This window comes from Lagopus leucura, unplaced genomic scaffold, assembly GCF_019238085.1.
Source record: "Lagopus leucura isolate 7727_CA_CO unplaced genomic scaffold, USGS_WTPT01 Super-Scaffold_100047, whole genome shotgun sequence".
In the NCBI taxonomy this organism is placed as follows: Eukaryota; Metazoa; Chordata; class Aves; order Galliformes; family Phasianidae; genus Lagopus; species Lagopus leucura.
Genome location: NW_024962293.1, coordinates 2,169,758 through 2,184,723, shown reverse-complemented (window position 1 = coordinate 2,184,723; position 14,966 = coordinate 2,169,758). Strand labels below are relative to the sequence as shown.

The window sequence follows — 14,966 nt, the reverse complement described above, 5'->3', positions numbered from 1 at the left end:
TGTGTGCGTGTGTGCGAGTGTGTGTGTGTGTGTGCGCGCGTGTGTGTGCGAACAGCAGATTTCCTTCCCTCCGAAGCCTCCCTGTCCTCTCCCATATCACTCACTGCCTGGCATCTGACAGCACCGAACCTGCAGCGCTCCGCGCGCACGCACACGCCGCGCACCGCCGGGCAGCGCTCCGCCATCCGCGCGGCGCGGAGGAGGAGGAGGAGGAGAGGGAGGAGAGGGAGGAAGCAGCCCGGCAGCCCCGCAGCATTCCCAGAGCCGCCTTTCTAATATATACATATCTATTTTGTTATTTATTTATTCTCGCTCTCTGGTACTGTGGGCGCCTTTCATTTGCTCCTGAGCTTGGATGTTCGAATCAAAGCAAAGCAAGTGTTGCAACAGTTAAAAAAAAAAGAGAGAGAGAGAGAGAGAGAGAGAAAGAAACGTAGATCTCTGAAATAAAATAAAGGCAAACAGGTTCCTGTGAGCGCAGCCGGGGGGGCCGGGGCTGAGGGTGCCGGGGCCGCGGCTGAGGCGCACGAACACGGCTCCGGAGCGGCTCAGGGCTCCCGGATCTGGGGACAGAAGTGAGATTGGAGAAAGTAGAGCGATGCCAAGGAGGAAACAGCAAGCACCCAAACGGGCTGCAGGTAAGGAGAAGCCATCCCCTTACACAGCGCTGCCTCTCCGCTCCTCTCGATCCTTCCCCCCATCTTTATTATTACCGAGGGTCACCCTCGCCTTCCCGGCCCGGAGCCGGATTTATTTCTCGCCCTCCCCCTCTCTGTGCCCGGAACTCCCCGTGCCGCTCCGTGCCCGCGGCCCTGCCCGCGGCTCTGCGGCCCCGACCCCTTCCCGCCGCCCCGCGCCCGCCCCGGCCAAACTTCCCCCCAACTTTCCTCCGCTCTCTCCCCTTCTCCCCCGGCCCCTTTCCCCGCCCGGGAGCAGCCTCCACTTTGCTCCCCGCTTCAGGCTTTATTTCCTTATTATGATTATTTTATTTATTTAATTTTTTTCGGTCGTTCTTTACCCCGCGGCGGTTTTGTTTCCCAAACGCGCGTGGCGGAGCGGCTCGGGGCGCTGAGGCTCCCGTTGCGGGGCTGCGCGGCGCTGCCCGAGCGCTGCGAGTGCCTGAAACGGCGCAGGGGCTGCGGCGCTGAACCCGGCGGGGAAGTTCAGCCTTTGATCAGCGGTGGTGAAAATTGCAACAGGAAATAAAGCGAAGCGTTGTGACTGCTAGAAGACGAGCCGCATTTTCCAATCAAATTCTTCTTTTGTTTTGTATCTGAGTTGGTGTATTTGCACGCGCCAAGTGCTTTTGTGATCGTTCTTCTTTTTTTTTTTTAAATGATTATTTATTAATTTATTTATCTTAGGGGAGGAAATAGTTTGCAACTTTGGAAGCGTTCTGTTTTGTCATTTGTAGGATGTTCTTTTCCTTTGGGGGCCAAGAAAAAGAGGCAGATGAGTGGGCCCATATAGTAAATCTTCTCAAAGAGTTCTCTTCCAGGCTGCTTAATTGCTTTTTATTTTTTTTTAATAGTCTGATGGGGTTTTGTTTCTGGGAAGCGCAATATGGAAGTTCATTTTTCTTCTGCCAGACCCACCCACTGAAAAATCAGCTTTCCAGTTGATTGCCAGCTTTGATTTGACATTTGATTGATCACCTGTCATCTTGCTGCCTTTGATCTATTCATTCTTGATATATATCAATAAATCACTCACCATGGTAACCCAAGTGCCAATGACGTAAGGCTTGCCCTCTAGATTCTCTTAGCCAGACATGCACAATTATTATCTTGTTTGGCTTTTAATGTAGGCGGGTTTTTCTCCCCCTTTTTTTTTTTCTGTGGGTCCTTTGTCAGATTAGTTCTCCAAAGAAAACTAATATTTCATGTTTGCACTTTCCAAAAGGCCTATTAATTTTTCTACTCTGAATATTTTCATGTTGTCGTATTATCCATGGGATAAAATGCATGGGCAACTCTAGTGGCTCGAATAAACTTTGCAAAGTAGTGCTTGGGATACATTCGGAGGCAAATGTTCTTTTTGAGAAATTGGGAGGTGCACAACTTTGACGAACTTACGTGTTTTGCCCTATTCACATGGGTGTAGGACAATGGCATGCAGGGAGAGCCTTTGGGACATGAGCAGTGATGCACCCACGCAGGCTGCCAGCCTGGCAAGCAGCAATCCCTGCCATTGTAAATGATAGTCAAGCTCAGCACAGATATGTATTTATATATATATTCAGAAGAACTCTCTGACGAGTTGCTATTATTGTTTTATTCACAAAGAGGTTATATCTGAATAAGGCATTAACGTGTTCAACTTGCAGGATAAATAGCTATTTTTTCATGGATGCTGATCATCACAGTGACAGTGCTAGAATTGCTCCTTTTTTCTTTCTGTCAGGAGTACGAGGCTTCATTTTATTTTATTCTCAAAGTAGAATCTTCGCTTGCAATGTGTGTAGTATCTTCCTGTAGCAGGGGCATCCTGTTCTTTTTTAGAAACATAGGCTGCAGAATAAGTAAATTCTTGTGAGCAAAGCCCATCCTGTTGTTTCCCAGGATTTCCCCGCTGAGAATACAGCAAGGAATATTCCTATCCAGAACATTACAGTATGTTGCCAGCCATAGTGAGGAGGTAGAAATCCGCATGGCCACAGCTGTGTCTCTCCGTCTTTATTCCCATTTTGAAGCGTGCCTTGGTCTTCCACAGTGCATGCCTGTGATTCTGTTTGTCCTCAGAGCAATGTTGTTTCAGGTGAGCAAAGCGCTGCAAAAGCAGTCCGGTTTCATTCAGCATAACTGATTTGAAGTCGGTTTGTGCATTTGCAATAGTTCTCCTGCTTTGAAGTTGTGTTTGTGTGTTTGTGGGGGGCGGGGGGGCTTCCAAAGTGCAGACATGCCTCTTGTGTGTAGTTCTTAAAACTGACTTTCATTTTCAGGATAGCACTGAGGTTCTGTTTTGCAGATTGCGAAGTACCTCAAAGTGACAGTAGACAGACTGTGCAATAAGAAACGAATCTCTCATCAAGGCTGATAGCAAATCTCTTTATTCCTTTTATTTAGAGGAGTTAATACATTATATATTACTTAATTTTCGCTCTATTTATTTTCTCTTGTACAAGTTCAAATGTATCAGTTGCACTGCATTTTGTCTTGATGGCAGCAGAGATATTGAAGAGAAGTTTGCAACTTTTGGCTCCCTTAGATAGTTCACCTCCACCGGAAGAAAAATGATAAGCCTTATGATTCTGGACGTGCCTGCTTTTGTCATTGCTTAAAATTAAATACTATGCACAACTGTAAATAATTACTACCATGCACTGACTTTGAAAGCAGGTTTCTAGTTTGATTAATGAATAATGTAAAGGTTAGAGAGAACCAGCGAGTGAATCAGAAGTGAAGTCCTGCTGCTAGATGAAAATCTATCTAGAGAAATATACATGGCAATTTTGTCCTGTTCTATTATTAATGTTAAGCCTTGTATTCCTAAGAAATATATTACAGAGCATTGTGATGAAACAAGGTAGCGTAATTGGATAAACGGGGCCCTATTTATGTTTGACGATGGGGATTTTTGATCTCAAATTATACTTTTAGAGATAACTCATCGCACAGCAATGCCAGAATTACGTTGAATGCATTTTGATCTTTCCAGGGCCGAATCTGCTCTGAGCCGTCCCTCTTTTTATCGTCATCTCCATTTCAGTAGTTCTTAAAGCAGGTTTTTGGAGCTCGTTGTGCCTGTGGCTGCGTTAGTATCATACTTCTGTGTACAGTAAGGCCCTGTTTGTGCTGTCGCCTTCCTCCAAACGACTCACAAGGGCTGTGCAGACTGCGGGCCCAGTTGTTCTCCTGCTCAGGTACAGAGCAGAAATAGCTTTGCTCGCATCAGTGCGGCTGCGATGAGCGCTGTCTGCCCCTGGGAGTACGAGGAGACCCAGGCCCGGAAAGCGCTTCGTCCTTCCGCACAACGCAGCACCTCTGGGGCAGAACTCTTGTAACGATTCCATAACAAATGGTAATATATTAACAGAAGGGTGGAAAAAAGGTGGGAGCAAAGCAAAATTGCTATTCAGATTTTATTCCTAGGGGTATGAAATAGCTTTCAAACACAATTTCACTGGATTAAACTCTACTTTCCCCTGCAGCCTGTTTAAATGTGCATATTTTATTTTGTGATCATGAATTGCTAGTTTGCTTTTTTAAAGCCTAAAAGACGAATCCAGACTTAACGCCTTTTCTGAGTGCAATTTCGTCTTCTTTTCTTTCTCTCCCAGCTCCATTAGGCTATCTAGGAACCAAAGCCCTTGAAAAGTACAGCAGGAACAGATAGCAGCCGCATTCATTTTGTTTATTGGTGCAGTAGAATAAGCCAGTCTTGTTTTGGAGAAGACCCCAGATAGTGGCAAACAGAAGATGGGTAGCAGTCAGTACATTGGAGCTGCAGTCTGCACTTCAGTAGTAAAGGTTATTTAAAACAGAAACGTATTTAGAAAGCGAAATTCTGCTTCTTTAGAGAGCAAAGTAGGTGGCCAGCTAGGTCTGCCGTGTGCATTTCTGTGATGAAAGGAAGCAGTACGTACATGTATTAATAACTGAGAGCGTTGTGGCTTTTCAGGCATTATCTGTATCCTTTATTATACGGGAATAGAAATAGTTTCCACGCAGGCAGCACTGAATGAAACTGTAGAAATGGCAGCAGTGCTTTGTTTAAGCATCCTCCAGAAAAGCAAGTCCGCATCAAAACCACCTAAAATAGCTCATGCCCCAGAACCTTTCGGTTACTGTGCACATCGCCATGCTGAGAGATGACAAAAAAGCCAAGGTGTTCACAAACAAGAGAAGGCTTTAAAACTTGGTTAATTAAATATGTACCAAAATAGGCACTTTTGAAAGTGAAGAGCCACCAAAATTAGTCGCCATCTGCACTGAAGTCTGGACTCAGGCTGCTAAGCCGAAACCCACAGTGTGATTCTCCCATGTCAGAACTCAGGCCCGAATGGGACAATTTGCAGTCGTGTTCAATTCAGCTGTTTCCTTATTTCAGTTTGAATCTCGTGTCTCGAAGCACAGTGTATTATCACTATATAAAGACTGGGACTTACCAGGAGTTTCCATCAGTAAATGACAGAATCTTACAGCACTTTTACAAATACGCTCATTGTTAGAAATTCTGTTCAGCAAATGCTCTCCCTCCTCTGTGCTCTCTACTCGAAAAGCCCGTTTTCTTCAGGCTGCAGGATTTTGCCATTTCCTCCCAGAGCTTTCTCCCCTGCATTTCTCTCCCATCAGCAGCACCCACCTGCAGCAACTGTTTCCCCTAGAAGAGGTCCCTGGAGCTCCTGCACGGCCCGGTGCCGGGGTGAGCCGTTCCCATTTCCCTCCACGTCCCGATGAGGACATCACTCCCAGAGAGCAACTCCAGACTCACGGGGGGAAAAAAAAAAGCTGTCAGTTGCTGTGGCTGCAGTTCCCAACTTAGCAGCAGCAGAGGGAATGGAACCGTACTCTATCAATTACAGTTGGAACCAGAGGCTAAACACTTATTGTGTTAAGCTATTGTGCAGATCTTAAGAGCTCAAACATAAGAAAAAAATACCATGTCAGCTCATGGAGGGGAGAATAAGGCCTGGTTCATCTACTGGGTGATGTATTATTAGCAAACGCAAAGTAAAATGATTCAAATTCTATTTAATGCCTCTTAGGTTGAGACATGTGCATGCCATATTATGCCTCAAAAAAAGAATATCCTACTGACTTTACAGCTAAGATAACCCTTTGTTTATCCCTCTTCTCTCCAAAATGAAAATATTTGTGAAGTTGTACCTCCAAAGCGTGCTCATGCAAGCAGAGAGACATTTTCATCTGTCTCCGAATCTGATATAGGAGTCAATTGGAAACACATTACACTCTTAGCTGAAGTCTCACATTTCATTCGTGCAAGAGCAGTGGTTTTTCATTACCTATTTAATTACAATAATTTACATGAGAGTGGGTCCAGTTCTGCATCTCTTACTCAGCACTTTGCTTCAGCGGGTAACTGGTTTGTGTAAAGACTGTCTCTGTCAGGCTGGGCTGCTAAGCTATGAAATTAAGTATTTTTCTAGCAGTATTTTGCATCTGAAGAGGGACCAGATTCTACTACCCAGCTTTAAAGCATAACCTGCCTTTAAAATCTGGGGAAGAGTTCTGGCTGTAACTTGTGTTACTGAGGGTTGCACGCTGCTCTTTTCTAGTGCCTGTGCGACTGACATGTTTTACTTGCTTGGCTAACTTCACTTCTCAAACACATTTCCACTCTCTGTGTTAATTATTGAACAGTTTCTTGGTACCAGTAGATGATACAGTCTTTTAAAGAGTCCTTTTTCTAATGTGCTGGTTGCATTGTGCACATGGGCAGCAGCTCTCAGGTAGAAGCGCGAAAAGGGTTCTGTGAAGGGGAAGTGTAAAAGTTCTGTGTAGTTTTAGCCATCAAAATCAGTTCTTCCTCATTAAGGTGACCTCTCACTCGAGGCTGCTGGATCTTGGCGCCGAGTCGTTTTCGCCGTGTTATAATAACAGCTTTTGCAACCCTGAAATGCCTTGACAGTGAATAGTGTATTTTGTAAGGTTTCAGGAGAAACGCATCACAGAAGCATGCTGTTTCCCATTAGATTTACACATCTCTCTCTAACTGCTGGCTTTTCATTCGTTGGCTGGTGAGATTTTTCAGGCAAAAAGTGGAAAAACTGGTCTTATGATCTAAGTGTTGCATTAAGTGTTTCATTTAGGAAAATGAAGAGAATCTTTGTTTCCCAAAAAGAACTGTTTTTCCCCTTTGCCCTAGGAAAAATGAACTCATAACAATAGTTACAAAATGACAGGATTAAATTGTGAAAAATCCGTATTTCATAAGGTGCAGCACCAGATTGTTCCAGTTACTGGTTAAACGCTGCACCTAAATAGAACTGCGGTCCTAAATGTATAGGAAATAGATCCCTGCCCTGCAGAAAGGATAGGTACGTGCCTGCCTGGGAGTGGAACCTTGTCTCTGATTCAAGCTGGTACAGTGCAGTACAGTGCAGTAGTTCAGAGCAGGTTTTGAGTATCCCACCAGTATCTTAAAACGCTGAAATGGCTGTGATGCTGGGAGTTGTGTCCACTGGAAGCCCTTTGTTAGCGCATGTTTTCTTTGAACCTGCAGCTCCTGGAGTCTCGTGATTATCCAAGTGCCAAATACATATTTTAAAAGAAAATTTTATTTAAAACCCCTTGCTATGGGGAAGTAGGGAGACTGAAAGCATACAGCCTAAAGGTTCTTACGCCAGAACAGGAATACCGTGATTCTCACAGCGATTCTTTATAGCATCTCATAATTTTCAGCTAGTCTCATGATTTCTGAGGGTGTGATTCGTGATTTTTGAATAAACAAAGCTGGTAATATCGCATTTCTCTGATTCTCAGGATGAACTGTGCAGCATGTGCATGTGTATATAATTTCATATGTATGCACACATAATGCCAGTAAACAAAGCACACAACATAATGATGGAGTGGAGTTATGTGAAGAGTGACTCTGAATTTGTTGCTGTAAACAAAGCAGCTTGGGCTGTGGAGGATCAGACCATTGGTTCTTGAGGAGTGGCTTTCACATGAGGTTTCACAGAGATTGTTTTCAGTGGCAATTAAATGTAGGAAGTTAATAGCCAGTAGCTCTTCTCTAAAGCCGAAACCCTTGCAAGACCTGTGAGAAATGCACAGCCTGTCTTTTTTTTTTTTTTTTTTCAGATATAATCAGGCTCAACTTTATTGAAAAAAAAATTTACAACTAGCAACATTAATGCTGTATTTTTATTGTATTAATGCAAATGAGATGCTGACTTCTTTCTTTCATCTCCACAGCTTGTATCTATTATAGCTCTATCTTATTCCTTTCTGTGTCTTTTTTCCTTCTGTTCTGTAAACTGTATTGTCTAATGATACCGAGGCTCATTAAAGTTACTATGCTGAAGAGACCATGGGAAGCATCCTTAGCTCTAGACAGCTATAGAAAAACAAATCTACTGAGTATTTGGGGAAAACCGATCCAGATCAGCATCCCCACTCCCATTCTGGGAAACCAATAAAATGAGGAGGTCAAATTAGAAAGGAAATCTTGCATGTCATGGAAAGAACAGGTCATTTTTAGTATGCATCCCAACCTGACAAAGACAAAAGCAATAAAGTTTTAAGGAGCTCTCCGGCCCTTCCTGCATCCCTCTCAAAAGGCTCATCTAATTGAAAAGCCTCTTGTATTTGTTTGTATGCATGTAGGAGAGAACAGGGCCAATTCTGCGCAAGGCCTGATATTCCACAGTGTTGTCAGAACTCTTTCTGGTTGCTTTTTAAGTCTCTTTGTTCATATAAAATTAAGACCCGCTTATCTTAAACTGTAGTAAATCTCATTCAGTATTGCTTTCATAAGTTAAAAAATGTTAAATGTTCCCAAAGCAACTTTGCTGAAGTTATACTTGGTCTGTTATGTGCAGAATTTCTATAGAAAAAAGCACAGCACGCAATTCTTGTTTCTAATGAAAATAAATAAATTCACTGTAATACCTTGATTGCAATGATTTATGTAGTGAAAGAGGAGATCAGGATGAAAATCTGCACTTTGATGCAGTCTGAAATGTGTAGACAACAAACCTATTTCTATCACTGACCTTCAGTTGCACAGAAGTCCTGTTGTGGTTTGTTTTTTTTTTTTCTGTAGGAAGGAAAGGCTTTACTCTGAATTTTCCATACAATTTTGTGTAAGTTGCACTGGGAATTACCACCTCAATTCGTAAAGTCTGTAGTTTTCTTTGTACATATAGAAGAACTCATTTAGTGCCTGCAATCTGGGTGGACAAAAAAAAACTAACCCCAAATCAGATTTTTTTGTGATGTAGTTTTGTATTGAAACAACAGAATCTTAGTCTAGCTGGTATGTTTGTGTACCAAAATTAATTTTTTATGTGTTTTTCAGCCTTGTCATAACATTTATGGGCACAGTACAAGTTGCATTAAATTAACATGTGAAAGGAGAAAGAAGCTAAGTAGTTATATTGATCATCTGTAGCATTAAATGTTAAAAAATTAAAAGCTTTCTAGCGCTTTTGATTAGCAGCACGGTTGCTGCTCACGCGTGCTCTGTGGTAGGGAGCAGAGTAATCTTTCCTCACGCCTTCCTTCCAAGGATTCCTCACCAACGCTGTGTACTCTGTAGAACGACCTCAGTGGAGCAGAATATCTTGTTCCCATTTCACAGAAAGGTAAATTGAAGGCAGGAGGTTTTGGTTGATTTGCTCAAGGTCAAGCAGCTTTTGGTCCTAATTCCCTACTCTGGCTATTAGATCACATTAATACTGTCAGCGCGCTTCCAGCAGGAGACCAGGCTCCATGAACTTCAGAACGGGGGGATCTTTTCTAGGGGAATCATTTTAGTCAGCGTGATTTTAGTAAGTTTTTAACTTTCCCAAATGACCCTCGGATGTGTTGTTGGTCAGTGATAAGGCTCAGGGCCAGAAAATTTTATTATGGTTACTTTTCCCCCTTTACACTGCTTTACATTTCTTTGTCAGTCTGAGGTCCAACTCTGTATTTCACATATAGCGCCTTGCCATGAGAAATATGAAAAACCTAGTCTAATTATTGTCTAACAGAACATGCATGTTTTCTTCCACACAGACCACCAGAGGTGGTTGGAAATCTCTGATAATAAATTCCGAGGCTCTAATTTTTGTAAGCCGGCTTCTAAAGTGAAGGGTCTAAAACCTTACATGGGTGTCTGAGGAGGGGTTGAATTTTGAGGAGCGTTTAGCCCTGAGCAGTTCCCATAGACCTCTTCCAGTTCCGTCTCCTGTGTGAGCAGGAATTGCTGAGCTTTGATCAAGGGCAGCGTTGTTGTTTCTAAGCGGAGATGTATGTATTGCCTATAGAAGAAATATGATGCACGTAATAGCCTATGGATTCATTAAGGATTGTTTATGTTTATTTTCACGCCGTATTACCTTTCAGGAACGGTTGTTTCAGCCATTATATTGACAAGAACTCAGAATAAATCTTAGGTAATAGAGAGCTAATCTGCCATACCTGGGAGACCACCTGCTTCTCCCTCCTGCAGAGGCCGGAGCATTCATGGCCAAATCACCAGGTAGGGCTTTCTTCCCAGGAGCTGGGGACTTGGGAAGCTCTCCCATGGCTCCTTTTCATGTGGAAATTAATGCTTGCCTCTATTTCTGAGTAGTAGGTTATTAGAGTTCATATGCAAATTCTGAGGATGGAAATTTGTCTCTCTTTGATAATTGATATAATGAGAGATATATATTTTAGTGGTCCAAAGTCCTTGAACTTGAGCCTTGTGTATGTAATTTATGTTTATTTCTTATTCTTATTAACTGTAATTTAGTCGTTGGCGCCTTTCATTGCCTTAGATTGAAGGGAGTGTCTCTGTCCCATTGCCCCTCTACAAACAATGCCCTTTTAGGTTTCCTTATCCTGTATCCTTGCCCAGACATTTCCTAGCCTGTCAAATACTGTCATTTTATTCCTTACAGATCATTCACAGTACGTCTCCTGTTGCACACACAAATAATAATAAGCAAATGCAATCAGGATGCATCATTGTTTAGCATAACAAATAAAAGCCGATCTGTGCAGATTTCCCTTAAAGCATTTCTTAATACGTATTGTCAAAATGTCTAAAGATGTCTTTTACTCATAAGCATTTAATTATTTGTGACAATTAAACTAATATTCAGAGCAGGAAAAAAATGAGGGTATTAAGTATTTTCTCTTGTCAAAAGCTAACAAAACATCACCTGACATTACCAAACTCCTTCAATTTTGTATTTCAGATGTATCTCATAACTTGAAAAAGCGCTTAAAAACAATTGCAAGGCCCCATTTCACAACCCTGGAATTTATATTGAATGTGAGTAAATTGTGTGTCTAAAACCGGACCGAAATTAAATGCATGTCATTAAAACATGTATCATGAGCGGTTGATAATTAAAAAGGAGTTGCTATCAATTTTTAAGTCTGCACTGAAATCTAAGGCCAGGGAGCCCCTCGGGCTGAATCAGGGACTCAAACCTGGATTTTGTAGGCTTAGCCAATTATTGTGTAACTCGCACACGAGAACAAAACAGCTCATATAATGTAGACAAGACCTTTCTGTGATCTGAGTTATGGATTTGTTTGTTTGTTTTTGTCTGATGATCCCTCTAGCCAGATGGATTGCTTGAACCGTTGAGGCAGCTTGCTATGGATGAGGCAGAACAAGCAGCCAGCATTGCTGCTCAAGGCTCAGCACCGTCCCCCGCCTGGCAGCCCTTTGACATGGAAAAAGTTCAGCTGCATGATAACAAAAAGGGGAAAATAAGGGAAGAGGCTGAAAAGAGCAGAAAACCAATGGAGGTCTTGAGAGCACTGTTGTATGGATGCTGGGAGTACTGCATAGCCCCGGGCACAGCAATAACATCTATATCATGGGCACAACAATACGTGTAGTCCAGATTGTTTGGATTTTTCTGTTCAAAAGCTTGATTTCTACTGGTTCTAGTGTTTCCAGATCTGAGCTGTTCAGAGTAACATTTTCCATTGCCAAAATCTGTGTTTCCTTTATTAAAATGTTCTTCCTGAAATTTAGGGTAGGATGTTGTTTGGCAAAAATGCAAAAGGCGTATGTCAGGGTTTTATTTCCAAAGCTGCAGGACCACTGCTTTCTGGCAGTGATGCGAACGTTTTTCAGAGGTATCTTCTGCCTTCCCTGAAAAAAAAGAAATCCACCCAAATTTGTCTGACTTACAAAGTCAAAAAGTTGCTGTTGCCAAAGAATTTTTAGAAGGTGACACAGCATTCTCCAAGCGTGCCATCTCCACCACGCAAGCTCAGTTCTCAGTTTCCCTTTTTCAATTACATTGCCTTAAAATATGTGTTAGCTGCGTGTAAGTAGGACAATTGCTTTCCCTGCTGCAGGATGGCCATGGGTCTGAGCAGCGAAAGCAGAGGAAGGGAAATGTCAGCACCGAGCGTGTCAGCTGGCGCCTGGATGGGGCCTCGGCCGCTGCTACTTCTCCACAGCCCCTGTTGGTGGTGGGTGAGGAAAGGAAGGCTGTCCCAGCACCAGGGGCACCCTCAGTTGTGTGCAAGAAGCCACTTTTTGCACTGCCCGTGTGCTGTCACAGGGGCTGAGCCAGCTGCTGGACCTGGAGGAGCTGCGCGCCGTAGGTAGGCTGGAACTAAGCGTGGAAAATGCTGGCAGCTACAGAGCTGTTGTACTAAAGCGAGCAGCTCGGAGAAAAAATACAAAGAATAATGCCAAGAGTTTCAACCACAGATATCTGTTTAGATAAAAAAAAAAAAAAAAAAGGGCCTGTTACTACTTTGAGATCTGCTCTCATGCTGCAGCATGCAAATGGCAGCGGGCTGAGCAGCACCGCTGTGGAGGCAGCGGCTGTGGAGGCAGCCGCCATGTTCCCCTGCGGGCAGTGGGCCGTGCGGGGTGCTGCTCACTCAGGGCACGGCGTTTCATTTTGCTCCATTTGTTGCTCCTTGGGAGATTTTTCATAGAGATGGAATCTTTCCATCTGGAACTCAGTGACAAACGTTGAACCGGGAGCGGCGAGAGCAGAGCAGGACGTCCTGGGGACACTGTTTTGTGTCACCTCCTGGATTCTGTATGTGAAATAGCTAAAATGCCAAGAATGTTAATCTAGAAAACAGTCACGCTCACATCACTCTTTTGCTGTTTCTGTGAACTTATTAGATATTTTATGATCTTGTGATTTGGGTTAAACAGAGGTAAATCACTTGGAGAAATATTTATGGGGGTTGGGGGAATGTTATGACATTGACATCTGGGTTTCCACTTGTTTGGATTAGGGACATTTTACCTTAATCATTCCCAAACATCTCTGCTAAAATCCCTTCTTTCATTTTTAATCACCTGTGAGGTACAACCAGGCAGGTTTTCAGCTGGTGTCTGTGTGTTAAGGTGAAGTGCTGAAATCTGTTGGTAGGGCAAGTGTACGAGAAGTCTCATTTTTATGTTTGTCTTCTGTCATTATTTTTGTTTGGAAACATTTCAGTTCAGTTAAAATGCACTGTTTTCAATATGTAGAGTATGTGCAGGGGAACAAGAGGGTGATTATGAGTTTCTCCAAGGAAATAAGCATCTCTTAGCCATCATCCTACAACAGCGAAAGTTCTAATACACCACATCTATATAATTTAACCTAATAATTTTTATTTTTTATTTTTTAACAGTGATGTAATGGGGAGAGTGACCTGGACTTTGTAAAAGTTCCCCTACTTACTGCAGATTCCCAAGGGCAATGTAACATTCTAGACAGTGTTTTATATGCCCTGATTAAAATGTAACATATTTTTGCATTTCCTGTGCAGTGACCTGTTAGTGCTCATAGACAGAACACTTAAAGAACAGTTACAAGGAGACATTTCCAAATGTGCCTAATATGCAAGAGTTTTTATAACATTCTTATTTCATTTGAAATTGCAGCTACAGCAGGAACCGTTCAGACGGTGCATTGATTTAACTTTTTAATCCACTGTTTTGCTACGTCAAGTAAAATAAATGTTTGTTTTTAGCTTCATTTTTTTGCATCTCTAAAACTCATAACTACTTGCTCTAAGCTTGGGATTCTAAAGGGAGCTACATTATCTGAGATTTAAAGCCCACTTTTTGTAGCTGCTTTCGCACAACTCCCCCAAGAAAAAAAAAAAGTACAAAAGTACAACTTTAGCAAAAAGGGCTTTTATATCTCTATCAATTATAGAAACACCAGCTGCAGTAGATTACCAATGCGTTTGGCTGATTGTGATTTTGTGTAGGGAAAACTGTCACAAGGAGCTGGATTCTGTTCTCCCCGACAGCACCGCGATGTCGCGCAGCTCCCCGGGCGCAGCCAGCACTTCTGTCAGAGCTGGAGGGGGCAAGAGCGGGATCCGGCTCGGGGACTGCCAAATGCACACTGCCAGATCTAGCTTCGAACTTGCTCGTGTGCCCTGGTGCTAGGAGAAAATATGGAGCTGTTGAACATGAGCACGGGTGCTATCCGTGTGTCATTGTGTGCGCGTTTTTCTGAGTGCTACAGCAAAAGCCTTGCCAATACGTCTGTAACCTGGGCCAGGAATCTCCGGGGAGGATCAGTCCAGTTCTTGTTGCTGTTTATTTTTTTATATGCAACACATTTGTTTACTTTTACATTTTTTGATTAATAAAGTGGAGGGAAATGTACCACAGTAGAAAAAATGTTCAACAGGCCTATAAGGAGAGAGGAATTGGCAATCGTGCAGCAAAGGAATATGGTTCCAAGGCAGCAGTGCAAAATGGGCAATTTAGCACTTTGATGGTGTTGAGTTCAAGAAAAATGGGTGTATTGAAGTGTGTGCAAGTGGTATCACTGCACTAATATGCTGGGATTAAGGAATAGCAGTGTAAGGGCTTTCAGTTGGTGGTGTCGTAGTTACTGTTTCATTCAGTGTACTGTACTTTGAGCCTCTTTGGAAGTACTTGGTTGGGCCCCGGTTTATTTTAACAAGAAGAAACTGAGGTCGTGAAGTTCTGAGTGTATTTTACAGTGAAAATGCAGTTTTCTATTTTCATTTAATCCCAGGAATGTTGGCGTTTTCCAGGCTGTCAAACAAATGAGTGCACTGGGGGACAGTTAGATGTGTCTATCTAGTTCATCTATCTAATCTACCTCATTTCTAATGTGCCCATCACCATCGTGTCTGGGCGGAAAGTATCTGCCCTGGTTTTGCTCTTTGTTTTTATTGACTGTGGTAACTTAATTGAGTTGTAAGAGCTTTCAGAACCATCTGCGAAAATAATAACAAAAACATTATCAGAATAATGATTCATTTTTGCACTTCTACTCAGAATTTCCCCTTCCTCTTATGAGTAGATTTGGTTAGTTGATTATTGTTGCCTCATGTAGA

The 14,966-nt window shown here is 42.7% G+C and overlaps 1 protein-coding gene across 3 annotated transcripts in view; it reads left to right on the top strand.

Annotated features, from left to right (window-relative positions):
* The first annotated feature begins 426 nt into the window (after positions 1-426).
* TSHZ2 (teashirt zinc finger homeobox 2) overlaps positions 427-14,966 on the top strand; it is a 211,825-nt gene continuing 197,285 nt past the window's right edge. For all 3 annotated transcript variants that reach the window (XM_042884890.1, XM_042884892.1, XM_042884891.1), the window contains exon 1: positions 427-638. In XM_042884890.1, the coding sequence (XP_042740824.1) occupies positions 599-638 (40 nt within the window). In that variant the 5' untranslated portion in view covers positions 427-598. The remainder of the gene's footprint in view (positions 639-14,966) is intronic.